A 14,135-nucleotide genomic window follows, 5' to 3' on the forward strand; every position below is an offset into this window, starting at 1 on the left:
GTGACACAATCCCAGACTCGCGCAGCAAAAGAAGTAGCCCCTAGAACTGCTATCAAGCGCAGTTCCCCTGTTTTGGAGAATGGAGTTCTTGGAACTGCGACCGATGGCTCTTGCTTCGACGATCAATCGCACGATTGAGCACAGAAGTCCCTGGAACTGCGACCGCACCTGCGATCGATCGCAAGATCGAGTGCAAAAGTCCCTGGTAGTGCAATTGATCGCACTCTACCTGCGATCGAGCGCACTCGGGGCCTTCTATGTTATTTTTCCGCTACTATTTGTTTTACTTGGATTAGGGTTGTGGGAGCCCTAATTCCATTCTTTATTAGTATTTGGGGTTTTCGGGCTATAAATATATAATTATAGCCTCTTGAAAAGATGGTTTATGTTATTTGATCAGTTTTCCTTCAATAAGAATTACTCAAATGAGTTTTCTTCATATTTTTCTTAAAACCCTAGATAGACTCTATTGTTTTGAGAAGAATTCTCAGATCCTTGATAGACTCAAGATCTAAGAATTATTTATCATTCTTCTTGTATTGTTTTATTCGCTTCCACATTGTCAGGCTGCATCACACTCTAAGCACTCTTGTCAGCTTTTGCAGCCGTGGCAGCAACTTGCCCACAGAGCCGACCAGTCCTTCTGGCTGCCATAAGACCAACTTTCTGTCCGGGAGGAGCATCTCGGTGAATGGTACTTGCATGCCCAATATGCTGATGGTGACCACCACTATGAGGATGCTCCACAGGATTCATAGCAACACCACGAACCTTGGGCCAGCAGTTCCTCTTCACCCTAAATTTGTGATAGGCATTTCCTGCCTTCAACATGGGCTTCTCAGTCCTTCCTCCACCAGCAACCTGACCAACCAAAGCTCGGCAATTACTTGGAACAATCTTTTTGGCGCCAGAAGGAAGCTTGATTCTAGAGGAATATCCCAAAAAAAAAAAAAAAAAAAAAAAAGATTAATGACCATCAAAAAGAAATAGTAGCAAGGTGTCTCAATAATCAACACAAACAAATCCCCATCTTAGTTGGTATGCCAAATTATCCAACAATAGAGTAAAAAATTAAAACAGATTATGAGATATCTGTAATGCAAACCAAACGCATTGAATGTCAATAACAGCTAAATTGCTTATAAGAACAGAGTATACATGTTCCCAACTCTAACTATAGTTCCTGATGCATTCTCAAATACAATCCTAGCTAGGCAGCTCCAAATAAAGAATGTCGTCAATTTTTTTCTCCAGCATCAACTACTCAATATAGGACGAATGGAATACAGCCAAAGATGGACTTAGGAGGGACAGTCATGGGCCATGGCCTCCCCCCCCCCCCCCCCCCCCAAGTTTTGAATGGTTCTATATGAATATGTTTCAGAATACATCTTTAGGCCAAAAGAAATTTAGTTTGGCCCCTTAAAAAGGGGTTTTAAATATTAAGTACACAAACAAATGTGGTCCCATATGGCCTAGAAAAAAATGATCCCATATGAATTTGGTCTAAATTTACACCAAAATTGATAATATATGTTAGTTTGTAAACAAGTTTTATTCTCCAGACTTTACAGATCATGAAAAAAATAAAAACAATTGAAAATAAAACTTCAGCATTACAAACATAATGTAGTTCAACATTCACAGTTCTAAGGATTGTGCCAATAATTGGTAAGCACCAAAAGATCAATTGTCTACCAACTTATTTATTGACTTGTTGTACTTGTACTAACTATTTTTGTTTCTATCACAACTATAAACCAAGTATTTTCAACCACGAATATTGTCAAAGCTAGGCTTTGCAACAAAGTTAAAGATAAGTTTCTCATTGATTCATTGATATTGTACATCAAAAGAGAGATTGTTAGGAGATTTAATACATATTCAATCATAAATGATTTTTGGGATCTAAAATAACGTCAAATTCCATTTTAATAGGTAATTGAATTAAAAAATGAAATATATTTAAAATAATAATTATTTTGTGTCTTTTTTTTTTTTATATATTTCCTTAACACTTAATGAGCACTAATTTTATTTTTTTATATTAGTTAAATCTTCGATCTTAATATATCTTTCATCCATACTTTAGCCCCCTATCTTAATATATTTCTCATTCATGCTTCAGCCTCCATTGATAAGAATTCCTAGTTCCATACCTGAATACAGCAAAATCTGCCCTTAGAACAGCAAATCATTCACAAGTTCATCATTCACAAGTTCATATGAAACCTTACCAGCTACATAGGTAACTTACAAAACCAAAAATTCAAGTATTGCCTTTCCAAACTTTGGACCCACCAACTTGCACTTACCGTTGGAGTGTGTTCCAAAAACACTCTTATTTGTCCTTTATTTTATTCAACCTATTTATTTGTCTAGGAACTAGTTCCAAGATTATGAATAATTATTTGTCTAGGAAATAAATAACCTTGATTAGTTGGCACTAGCCATTGTACGCTAAAAGTTTTGGACCATTTCAAAACTAGCTTTTTACACTCCCACATGTTATAGCCGTTGATGATTGGACCTTTTTGCAACCGTGGGTTGTTAGCTTATTTTGTAAGCTAACTTTCTCTTCTATAAATTCCACAAAAGAGCACTTGAGATTATATCTCTTTCTACACTCTTCTTCTTCCTTTTATTGCTCAAATAAATTCTGAAATTATCTCACAAGAAAAGAAAAGGAATTGTTCTATTAGCCATCGATTTTGGAAGTAAGTCCTTAACAAAGGTAGACACAACAATCTAATCATTGGAGATTGCATATCAAGAGATCCAATCACACCGAATTAAATACTTGGAAAGCACGAATCAACCTTTACAAACAACGCTCTTACATGATTCAATAACATTGTGAGATATTTTCATATCCTACTTTCATCTCTTATATTTTACTTATCTTATTGTTAATTTACAGATAAGTATTATTTTGTTTCAACAAGAATTTGTGTACAATCCAAATAATTTCCCAACAACTTTTGATTCACCTTGGAAATCTGAGAGTCATTAAAATTCACAATCTTTGACTCTAAAAATTTTCCAATATTTAAAAGTGACATTCTCAGTTCTTCAATAATGACCACTACCTTGCACAAGATAAGCATCAAGCAAAAATGAAGGACTAAACTTCCATCTTTAATCCCAAAATTCTCTGCCCCTGTGATTGTACATAGATAGAGGTAAACAGAGAAAAAAGAGTAAAGTCATAACAACCTAATCACATTATTACTCCCAACCATCAACCCACTAACAAGAAACAATCACAAATCCAAATAACATTGAGAGTCAACATTTCCCACAGCAAATCACTTGATTCGAACCCATCAAATAAAACCAAAACAACAAAAACCCAAAATCACATTCAAAAAGAGAACGAAAATCGCATATACCTGGAAGTTCCATTATCAGGATTGTGACTGATCACAATAGCATAGTCCCCAGAGGCCCTAGCCAAGACCCCACGGTCACCCACATGGTGCTCGACGTTGCACACCACCGTACCTTCTGGGATGGCCCCGAGGGGCAGCACGTTGCCGACCGTGAGGTTGGCCTTCTTTCTGCAGTACACAAACTGGCCGGTGTACATGCCCTCGGCGGCCACGAAGAGCTCCTTCTGGAGCTTGTACCGGAAGGGATGGCGGAACTGGACCCGGGCCAACGAGGCGCCCCGACCCGGATCCTGGATGATCTTGGTGACCACACCACAGAGGTAGCCGCTATTGAGGACTGAATAGTGGCGACATTAAGTTGCCGCTAATTACCTTTTAATTAATTATGTTTTTTTATATATGGAGGGTCAATAGTATTGCCTCAAAATTCGTTTATTTTTTAAAATTTTTGTTTTTTTTTTTTTTTACCTTTAATTATTTTTTTTTTTAATTTTTCTCTTCTCAATAGTAGCGACTATGGAGTTGCTGCTAATGACCCCTCATCAGCGGCGACTTTGGGGGTCGTCATGTCGCCACTAATTACCTTTTAATTAATTTTTTTTTTTCTCTTCTCAGTAGCAACGACAATGGTGTCGCCGCTAATGACCCCTCATCAGCGGCGACTATAGGGGTCGTCACTATTTAGGACTGGATAGCAGCAACATTTGTCGCTGCTAATTGTTTTTAATTGTTTTGTTTTTTTTTTCAATTTTTGATCATGTTATTAGCGGCGACCCTGAGAGTCACCACTATTTACTCATCATTAGCGGCAATATGAAAGTTGCTGCTAATGGTCAGTCATTAGCAACGACATGTAAAAGTCGCCGCTAATGACCCCTCAATAGCGGCGACTATAGGTGTCGCCGCTATTCGTTTGGTCGCTAATGACCGTATTGCTTGTAGTGAATTACTGGAAGAGGAAAATATCTAGGATGGGCGACATGTTACAGATCAACCATCTAACAGCATTTTTAAAACCAAGCCTTTATTAACATTGACTAACCTATATTAGCCTTAAAAAAAATTAAATAAATTAAAAAAAAAAAAAAAAAAAAAAAAAACCTGAAGAAGGGTGCGACTTGTTTTAAATTTACCATTGAATATGTGAAACCCATAGAATTATTGGTGGATTAACCCATATCTTGTACAGAAATGGATAAAAAATTAAAAATATATATATATTTCCTATATATATATATTAGCCCATCTCCATGGAAAAACAACTACTGGTTCAGATTTAACCAAACAACTACGATTTATTCTCATTTAAATCGTTGAAGCAAACATTTGCTTAATTAAGCTATATATATGACTTCACTTCAAAAAATTAGGTTATAATTAGCCACTGATAGTTTATTTTTTTTGGTCAACACTACAAGGGTTTAGATCCAAATGCATATGTCACCACTAATGATTGGAAATTAGCGCCGACCCAAAAGTCTTGGTTAATGAGTTCCAAAAAAGTTAGCGTCGACCCAAAAAATTGGAGTTCCACCATTTTGTGTCTTGGTTAATGAGTTTCGACAGTACCCTTGCGTCCTCTACTAAAATTCGCCTTGGGGATTGGACATAAATAGATATTGGGGTTGGAAACCTTCTATAAATCACCCCATTCCCGTATATCTCTTCCATCACTCACCCGCCATACGAGCCCATTTTTTAGCAAATCACAAGCCTGCAATAAACTCTGTCATGCAAATGACAGTCTTCTCCTCAAATTAGCTTGTAAAATAGTGCTATACGGATATATAACATTTTGACTTGATGATTAGTTGCTGCGAAGGAGTTGGGATCAATTCTGCAAAAGCCGCCAACATTGTTTGGCCAATAGAGTTTTATTGAAGATTGCCGAATCTCTGAATCTCATTTCACCTTGAGCCTTAGAAAAACCCATCCGTTTCCCGTTCATCCAATGAATCTTGGAATTGTTCTCTTTATGCTTTCAGTAAAACTTCTGCATCATCCCATTAATTTACTTACATGGAATGGGTTGAAGTTGAAAGACACTTATACTCTAGGTAGGGATTGCTTGAACCACGTACGGCTTTCAGTAAAACTTATATCCCTGCTTCCGAGAGGAACCTGACCTTCTAGTTGTGCAAATAGTTCCATACTTTATCTTTAATCCTTTTAAAGGCCTTATTAGTACCTAACCATGTCAAATCCTTTAGTTTAGAGAGTATAAATCATATTAATATATCAGTGCTTCACATGCCACATTGTTTCTTTTATATATATATTCCTGACGTGCGTATGTGGCACGTCAAGAGGGTGCCTTGGGAAGGCCAGCGCCTGCTGGCCGTCCCATCGCACGCACCCACTCCTGATCGATCATGATTTTTTTTTTTTTTTTTTTTTTGATTTTCCCTCTCTCCCTTGATTACTCCTCTCTTCTCTCCCACCAGGCAGCCAAAGTCCCTCAGCCGAGTCAGCCCAGCCATTTTTTCTTCTTCATTTTCTTCTCCTCCCTCATCTGAAATCTCCCTCACTCTTCCTCATCTCCTGCTCTCTCTCTGTCAGCTCTATCTCTCAGCTGGCAGTACTCGCTCTAGCTAACTCACTCCCCATCTTCGGCGGCCACCTCCACTTCTCCGTTGCCGTCTCTGGCGATTCTCCGACCAAATCTGCTCCGCCAATCTCCTCCACCTCTCCTATATATATATATATATATATATATATATATATATATATATATATATTGTTTTATTTTATATATAATATTTTTTTATTGCAGAATATATGCTATATATATACATTGTGTTGTTTTATCAATTTTATGTTTTATTTTGTCATATATTCGCATGATGTTTCAATAATGCACTGGATTGAGTATTTGTGAGCATCTAATTGAGGTGAAATTTTTTTTCTTTTTTGGAATATCTATTAATTAATTATTTATTGTACGTTCGATATGCACATGCATGCAAAATGATGTTTCTCATGCTAGCTAGGTTTTTGTTTGAAAATATAATTGCTTTTTAAATGTGGCTCTGTTTTTTTTTTTTTTTTTTTTTTTTTTTGGTTTGTTTAAATGAAAAGGTTGGCTTATTAGTAAGGAATTTATAAAACATTATGTCAATTTTAATCTATCATTCATTTCAATATCGTTTTAATTTAAGACTTTGTTTAATTAATATTCAAAATTAATGAGTTTTTTAATATTCTTTTAACCATAAACGTTATGGATTAATTTGTAAGTTATAAATTCACACAGCGCGAGAATTCAATCCGAATTACATGGATTTAACAGGAAAAAGAGTTGGCAAAAGTGCAAACCTTGTCAAATTTAGAGAGACTTCAAATGAATAAGTAAAAAGTCATGACTTTGTTTTTTAGACTTTTTTTTTCACACTTTTGTTTTGAGTTTTTTTAACAAATCTAATCATAATTAAACACATATAAAACACTTGCAAAATATATTCAATTCAATTCTTACTTCATTCTATCTCACATATATTATTATTTTCAAACAAAAAAAACCATACAAAACGGATTAAAGTTTTGGTTAATTTGAGGAACTTATAAGCTTGTTCAAGTTGAAATATAACGCATTAAAATTAATATTACCTAAAAACTAGTTTGAATTTTGTTAAAATTGTGATTAATATGAAAGAAATTAATCTAATGTGTCAATAACCCAAGAAACGTCCGGACCAAAAATATATATTACGAAAACATTTACCATATTTGCAAGACACTCAAAATTCTTTTAACCTTTATATATATCATATAAAAAATAAATAAATACACCAAACAAAAGAGTTGTATGACCCATGCATGTCGTCACCTACTAATTAATGCCAAAGTCTAACGACATGTAAGCTATATTTATTGTATTTAGGGTCCTCATAACGAACCTAGCTCGGTAGATGTATTAGAACAACCTTATAAAATAACCTAGCTAGAATTAATTTGTTTAAGGTCTCCACCAAAGAAAATGCTAAAATTTAGATCAAGTATTTTTTTTTTTATTGGTTTTTCTAGATTAATTATAGGGAAATCATATCTAAAATCCTTAGGTAAACGCGCTTTTTTAAAAAACTCCCTGGGTATTTTTTTTCGGAAATTTAATCCCTGGGTCACTCGAGACTACTTAAAAACTCCTTACCGTTAATTTTTGTTAACTTCCGTTATTTGAGTTAAACGCACCGTTTTACTTAAGTCCACCTCAGTAGAATTTTGTATCCTACGTGTTCACATTGGACACGTAGGATATAAAACTCACCGTTTTGGACCATCCAAAACGGTGAGTTTGGCTTAAACTTGAGGGCTTATTTTTTGAAACCCTCAAGTTTCATACGGTCACAATACCAGCCTCCCGATACACCTCAAGCGGCAACCCACCGACGCAGACGCCACACCGACGCAGACCCCGCGGGCGACAGGACCCACCGGAGACAGAACCACCGGCGACAGAGGCCACCGGCGACAGTACCCACCGGTTAAATCACCCATTTCGGCGTCACTTTTCCGGCTAGGTTTCCGTCAAATCACAATATTTTGAATCGGAAAAAATCTGGTTTCGACGAAGGTATTTTCCGAAATTTCTTTGTGGGTTTTGTTGATTGACTGAAATGGAAGCCTTTAATAGTTGTTTTTTGAATTTTTTTGTTGTGTTGGAAGCATTTGGTCGAAACCCCATCCCCAACCTGTTTTTTGTCCAACATCTGTCCCCATCCGCAACTTGTTTTTTGTCCAACATCTGTCGAATATTGCACTTTTGAGCCAATATTAGTGTTGATTGGCAGTGGGTGTGGTCCATCTTGGTTGTGGTCCTGGAATGAGACAGTTGTTGTGTCGTGTGCACTGGCAGGTTTGGTCAAGGGGGATTTTGTCGTGTTAGGCAGAAGGGATTCTATCAATTTTTTTTTCTGTGGGGCTTAATTTCCTTCCATTTAATGTACAACTCAACTTGCTCAATATACAACTCACCGTGCTCATTCTAGAAGTGGATTGATGTTCTGAATTTGTAGAAGTCAAATTTGGTGTTTAATTTATCTGTTATTTTATTATGGGATTTAATTTGGATGAGGCATTGATAATGAAATAGTAATTTGAAGATGGTATATATATATATATATATATATATATACTGTTCTTTATATTTAAAAATGTTTTCCTTTAGTAGTTAGCTCAACCACATTTTACCTTAAACAGAAGGTTTTATTATCTCATGAGCTGTCTTCTAGGATAAATTGTCTATATCCTCTTGTGATAGCTTTCCAATATGAGATTTAATCTCTCACGCTCACAAGTGTATATAATTGTACCTATATTCAACTACTTTCTTGGATTACATGCCCTCCATGCTATTGTGCATGGTAAATTTCATGTCAATCTGGTGGGATTTACTATAATCTAAAACTTATTTATTTATAAGCTTGTTTAAAATTCTTTTTAAAGAAACTTTATCTTTAACATTTCCATAACATTTCCAGATTAGACAGTTTCTAATCTCTCATTCTCTTAATATTTAGCAAGCATGATGGACATGTATATTAATATAATGTAATGGTGACTTTGGCAAAATAGTGATCCTATGGAAAGTTATTAAGTAGCAAATGTAACTTAAACCTGCATCTTTTACGTATATTGATGAATTTTTGCATAATTTTAGGCATTGAATAGGTTAATGGTTCTTATAGAAAGAGAAATTTTTTACATGTATTGTATGCATTTGTTGAGCTTTCCACATATAACAATGAGCGAAAAGTGCACTTTGCACCTATAACATGCATGTGCAAAAGTATATGTTTATTATTACTATTATGTTTTGTCCTTTTTTCCCAATTGAATGGTTGCCAACTATGTCAACCTAACTTCCAAAATCAGCTTAAGTTGGGCATCTTGAGTCCAAAACATGCATGTATAATTTTTAATGATATATATATATATATCATTAAATCATTTCATTTCATGCAATAGATAGATATTATTGTTTTTTGTGTTTTCTTGTATTGACAAATATTTTTTCTTACACTCTTTTATATTTTTTCTTACACTCGTTTATATGTTTACAGATATGGCTGTCAATATAATCATGCACCACGGTGGAACAATGACACATACCCCATTTAACTACGTTGGTGGCGACGTCCATGAAGTGAAAGGCTATGATGTTGACTATTTTAGTATGTGGGAAGTCAAAGAGTTGGTTCGTGACTTAGGATACATGAGCGACGTTAGATGTTGGTATAATGTCGGTGATGGTCCACATAATCAAGTGATATCTTTAAATAGTGATGCAGACGTTGTAGATTTTGTAAATATTATGGATGAGTACAGAGCACAAGATGTTCATTTATACGTTGAACATATGGTGGACAGTGCTATAATAGTAGATGAGCATTTATTTCTTGAAGCTGTTGAAGGACAACATGGAGAAGGTGGTAGCGGGGTGGGTGAGATACCTAATACTGCCCAGCATGACGGAGATGGAGAAGGTGGTGGCGGGGTGGGTGAGATACCTAGGGCTCCCCGTCATGATGGAGATGCAGAAGGTGGTGGCGGGGTGGGTGAGATACCTAGGCCTCCCCTTCATGATGGAGATGGAGAAGGTGACAGGGTGGATGAAATACCCCGTGCTGAAGGTAGTATACTTATTTCTTATTTGTTAACTTAATTGTTTTTTCAAATAATATATCATGAGAGCACTTAGCCTTCCCTTCCTGAATGACTAACAACAAATTTGATTGTTTCTTTTAGGGATGGAGGACATACCTAATGCTGCACGTGAAGATGGAGATGTACAAGGACAAGGTGGAGAAGGTGGACATTCTCAATCAAAACATTTCAAAAGCCCCCGAGTTAAAACTAAGGCTGCCCGTTCTGTTACGCCATCCAAGAAACCAAGCGGGCAACCGACCACCAGCCGAGGAGGTACATAGAAATTGAAATTGAGTTGGACTCTTATGTTGTCACAATTATTTATGGTTTTTATTAGTTGATTCTTTTGTTTTAGGTTTTTTATTTTAATTTATTTGTATATATTTTTCAGTACGTAGAAGAAGAAGAAGACGGGTTGCTCAACCGGTTTTGCAGGACGAGGAAGACAATCAGAATGTTGGTGCGGACACCGTGCCCAAAACTGGTAAAAAAAAAAGTGGACGTGGTGGTAGGCCACGGAAGAAGAAAGTGGAAGAGGATATTGATGAAGTTATCAAGGAGTTGTTGACTGACTTCGAAGCAACAGATGGCGAGGATGAGGACCTTTTCTATGATGCTGCTGAGGTCAATAAAGAGAATGATGGGACGTCGAAATGGTGGGAAAAAGTTGACATTAACATAGGTGATAAAGGAGCCGATTTTGGGGAAGAGGAATCTGCTGATGAAAGTGATGGTCTTGCAAGTTTGCAAGAAAGTGATGCTGCCGAGGTTGGAAAAAAAAGGAAGCGGTATAGACAGTTCAATCTGAAACATGACTTGAAGATTCCAGTGACGTTTGAGCTTGGGGATCAATTTGCAGATTCAAGTTCCTTCAAGATGGCACTGAAGACGCATGCTGTGCAGAAAGGGTTTGATTACAACTACAAGCACAATGACACGAGTAGGGTGAGTGCAGTCTGTAAATTAGACCATTGCTCATGGAGGATTCATGCCTCTACTGATGCTACCAGGACTTCTTTTCAAATTAAGACGTACTACCCGATTCATATTTGTGGTAATCAGTACGAAAACTCCAGATGCGATGTTGAGTATCTTGTTCGTGCTTATAAGAGGGACTTCAAGGATGACCCCACGTGGACACCATATGCATTGAAACAGAGGGTGAAGAGAGACCTTAACATCGATGTTCCTATTGACCGTTGCTATAGAGCGAAGAAGGAGGCATTGCATCAAGTTTTTGGTAGGCACTCTAAGCAATATCGCCTCACACGGAGATACGCAATGGCAATACTCAGCACGAACCCTGGTAGTAGTGCTTTTGTACACAGAGATGGAGTATTCTTTCAGCGGATGTATATTTGTCTTGATGCATGTAAGAAGGGGTTCAGACATGGTTGTCGGCCCATAATTTGTTTAGATGCTTGTCATCTAAAGGGGGAATATGGGGGGCAATTGTTGTGTGCCATAGGCAAGGATGGCAACGACGACATGTTCCCCATTGCAATTGCTGTGGCTGAGGCAGAGACAAGAGATTCATGGCAGTGGTTCATTGCCATTTTATTGGAGGACTTATGCGGGCCAGAAGGCGGACTTGGTTGGACTATAATGTCTGACAGACAGAAGGTATTTAGTGTAAAATACTATTTATGTTCTTATTGTGTTATTTTATTCCTTTTATTCCTTTATGTTGTTCCATATAATTTAACATAAATTTATGTGTGTAGGGGCTTGGAATTGCAGTTGAGGCTGTGTTGCCACATGCTGAGCATCGCTTTTGTGTTCGGCATCTACATGCGAACCTCAAAGCGAAAGGCTACACCGGGAAAGCTATGAAGGATGAGTTGTGGGGGGCTGCACGTGCAGCCAATGTTTATGCGTTTGACCATCACATGCAGAATATATTGTCAATGGATAAAGGTGCACACGATTACCTTAGTGGTGTACCGAAGGCATCATGGTCCAGACATGCTTTCAACTGCCAAACCAAAAGTGATATGTTATTAAACAACTTGGCCGAGAGCTTCAACGCGTGGATTAAGGAAGCTAGGATTAAGCCTATACTGACTATGCTTGAAGAAATTCGTCTGCAAATAATGGCACGCTTCCAGCAGAAAAGGAATGGAATCCGGTCGGCTTTTTTTGTTTTATGTTTGTAATATAAAAAACAATTGGGGGATTCATTTTGGGACTTTATGTGCTTGTAAAATTCAATGTTGTTCATGAAGCATTAAACGTGCACTGTTGTATATTGAATTATATTTTGGAATTTCGTCATGGCAATTACTAATTCCAGATTGTATTAGTGGACGGATAAAATTACATTCTGTCTGCAAATTCTACTGTAGGGTTCAATATTTCAGACTTAAGAGCAACATACAAATAATCATAAATCGCCGCATACAAATAAAACTAATGCATGGAAATAGTTGTTCCAAAAAAGTAATCAGCCAACCTGATAATTACGTCTGGATTTTTACATAATTGTTACATAGAAGCCATAACCATATATCCACGTGGACAACATAGCTCAGTAAACAATATCCTTGACAACAACAAAATAGATAGTCTATTCCACTGATAATAATCTAATTGCCTCATTCTCATGCCTCAATGCCCCATCAACCTTAGACAAATCAACAGTACACAAATCACCAACAAAAAAACCAACAAATATGTTTGGATCTTTAGTTGTCCCCTAAGTAATGACACTTCACATTTCAGGGAATGAACTTGTTTATACAACGCAGGTAGGACCTCCCTTCCGCGAGCACAAGTTTCTTCGTCATACCATTGGAAAAAACGACATTGGCCAACTTTCTGTAATTACACAAAAAAATCTGATAATTACGAACAAGTACGAAGTAATAACTATTTGTTAAAACCAAATTATCCAAATTCAAATACCTTTTTACGGTCATACATAGCACACCCATAGAATCGCCTCCCAGGATTTTTTATAGTAGTGGATGTTATAATTGGGCTTGTAAGTCCGCACCTACACTGCACAGGTTCCATATCCTCTTTCACCGATGATGTTATAGATGCCGACGACATTGACTGTTCATTTTACAGTAAAACCCACAATTATTAGAAGTAATCACAGTTCCCTAATGGGTTTCACTAAATAAAATTCACAAACCTTTTTCATCTTCCCATCGTAGAATTCGCTTTCATTGTATCCTATCCCGAAATCTTTCTTCCTCCTGTTCATCTTATAATATGAACCTAACAATATATAACTGACATCTGAGAGAATAATCAAGATCATAAAAGAAAAATAAAATCAAGCTTCCCAAAAAATTATTCTCACTTCAATTTGTAATCTAAACAATACTGGGAAAAAAAATGTACCATAAACCCTAAACAAAAGATAATCACATTGTTTAAAATGTGATTCCCCTGCAGAAATAGTACTGCTCAATTTGTAATCTAAACAATACTAAGTTGTTAGTGTAGTAGCTGGAGATGGTATATGAGCATAGGCGGCTCCCTACAAACATGCAAATATGCAGTGTAATCAAACATGCAATAAAAAGAAATTAGCCGTAACATCCAACCACGTATATAATACTGCTCAATTGTAGAATGATGAAACTTCCCTAAAAAAATTTACGACGTCATCAAAACCCAACCAACCACAATCTATCATATCCCAACAATAATACCACTTTTTTCTCCATTGAAAAATACTTTTCTTCCAAATGTTAATACTAATATGATTAACATTTCTTCCAGTAATTGACCTTTCTTCTTATCAACTAAAAAGGTGGCAAAAATATTGGAGGACCTAAAAACAAATACATGCATAGAAAAGTATGGCATGAACTATTAGGTAAAAAAAAAAAAAAACCAAAATTTCAAAAAATACTGTTCAATTGTAGCATGATGATGCTGGCGTAAACTATGCACAAAGAATTCCTATTTTCATGTCCTCGACAATCCACCATTTGAGTAGAGAAGCAAAAAAATCAAATAAATAGTTATACAGATGAAAAAATCCCCCTTGACCAACTTGCCAGTTCACACGAAAAAACAACTGTCTCATTCCAGGACCACAACCAAGGTGGACCACACCCACTGCCAATCAACAATAATATT

General features: G+C 36.5%; 1 protein-coding gene and 1 pseudogene across 1 annotated transcript; one reads left to right on the plus strand and one right to left on the minus strand.

Annotated features, from left to right (window-relative positions):
* Nucleotides 1-579: 579 nt before the first annotated feature.
* On the minus strand, nt 580-7,886 carry LOC132181665 (large ribosomal subunit protein uL2z pseudogene; annotated as a pseudogene).
* Nucleotides 7,887-11,525: 3,639 nt separating this feature from the next.
* On the plus strand, nt 11,526-12,193 carry LOC148585250 (uncharacterized). The gene is made up of 2 exons (XM_088516680.1): nt 11,526-11,660; nt 11,762-12,193. The coding sequence occupies exons 1-2, from the start codon at nt 11,526-11,528 to the stop codon at nt 12,191-12,193; spliced, it is 567 nt and encodes a 188-aa protein (XP_088372806.1).
* The last annotated feature ends 1,942 nt before the right edge of the window (nt 12,194-14,135 follow it).

The sequence above is a fragment of the Corylus avellana genome, chromosome 5 (genome assembly GCF_965113065.1).
Source record: "Corylus avellana chromosome 5, dhCorAvel1.hap1.2, whole genome shotgun sequence".
Taxonomy (NCBI): domain Eukaryota; kingdom Viridiplantae; phylum Streptophyta; class Magnoliopsida; order Fagales; family Betulaceae; genus Corylus; species Corylus avellana.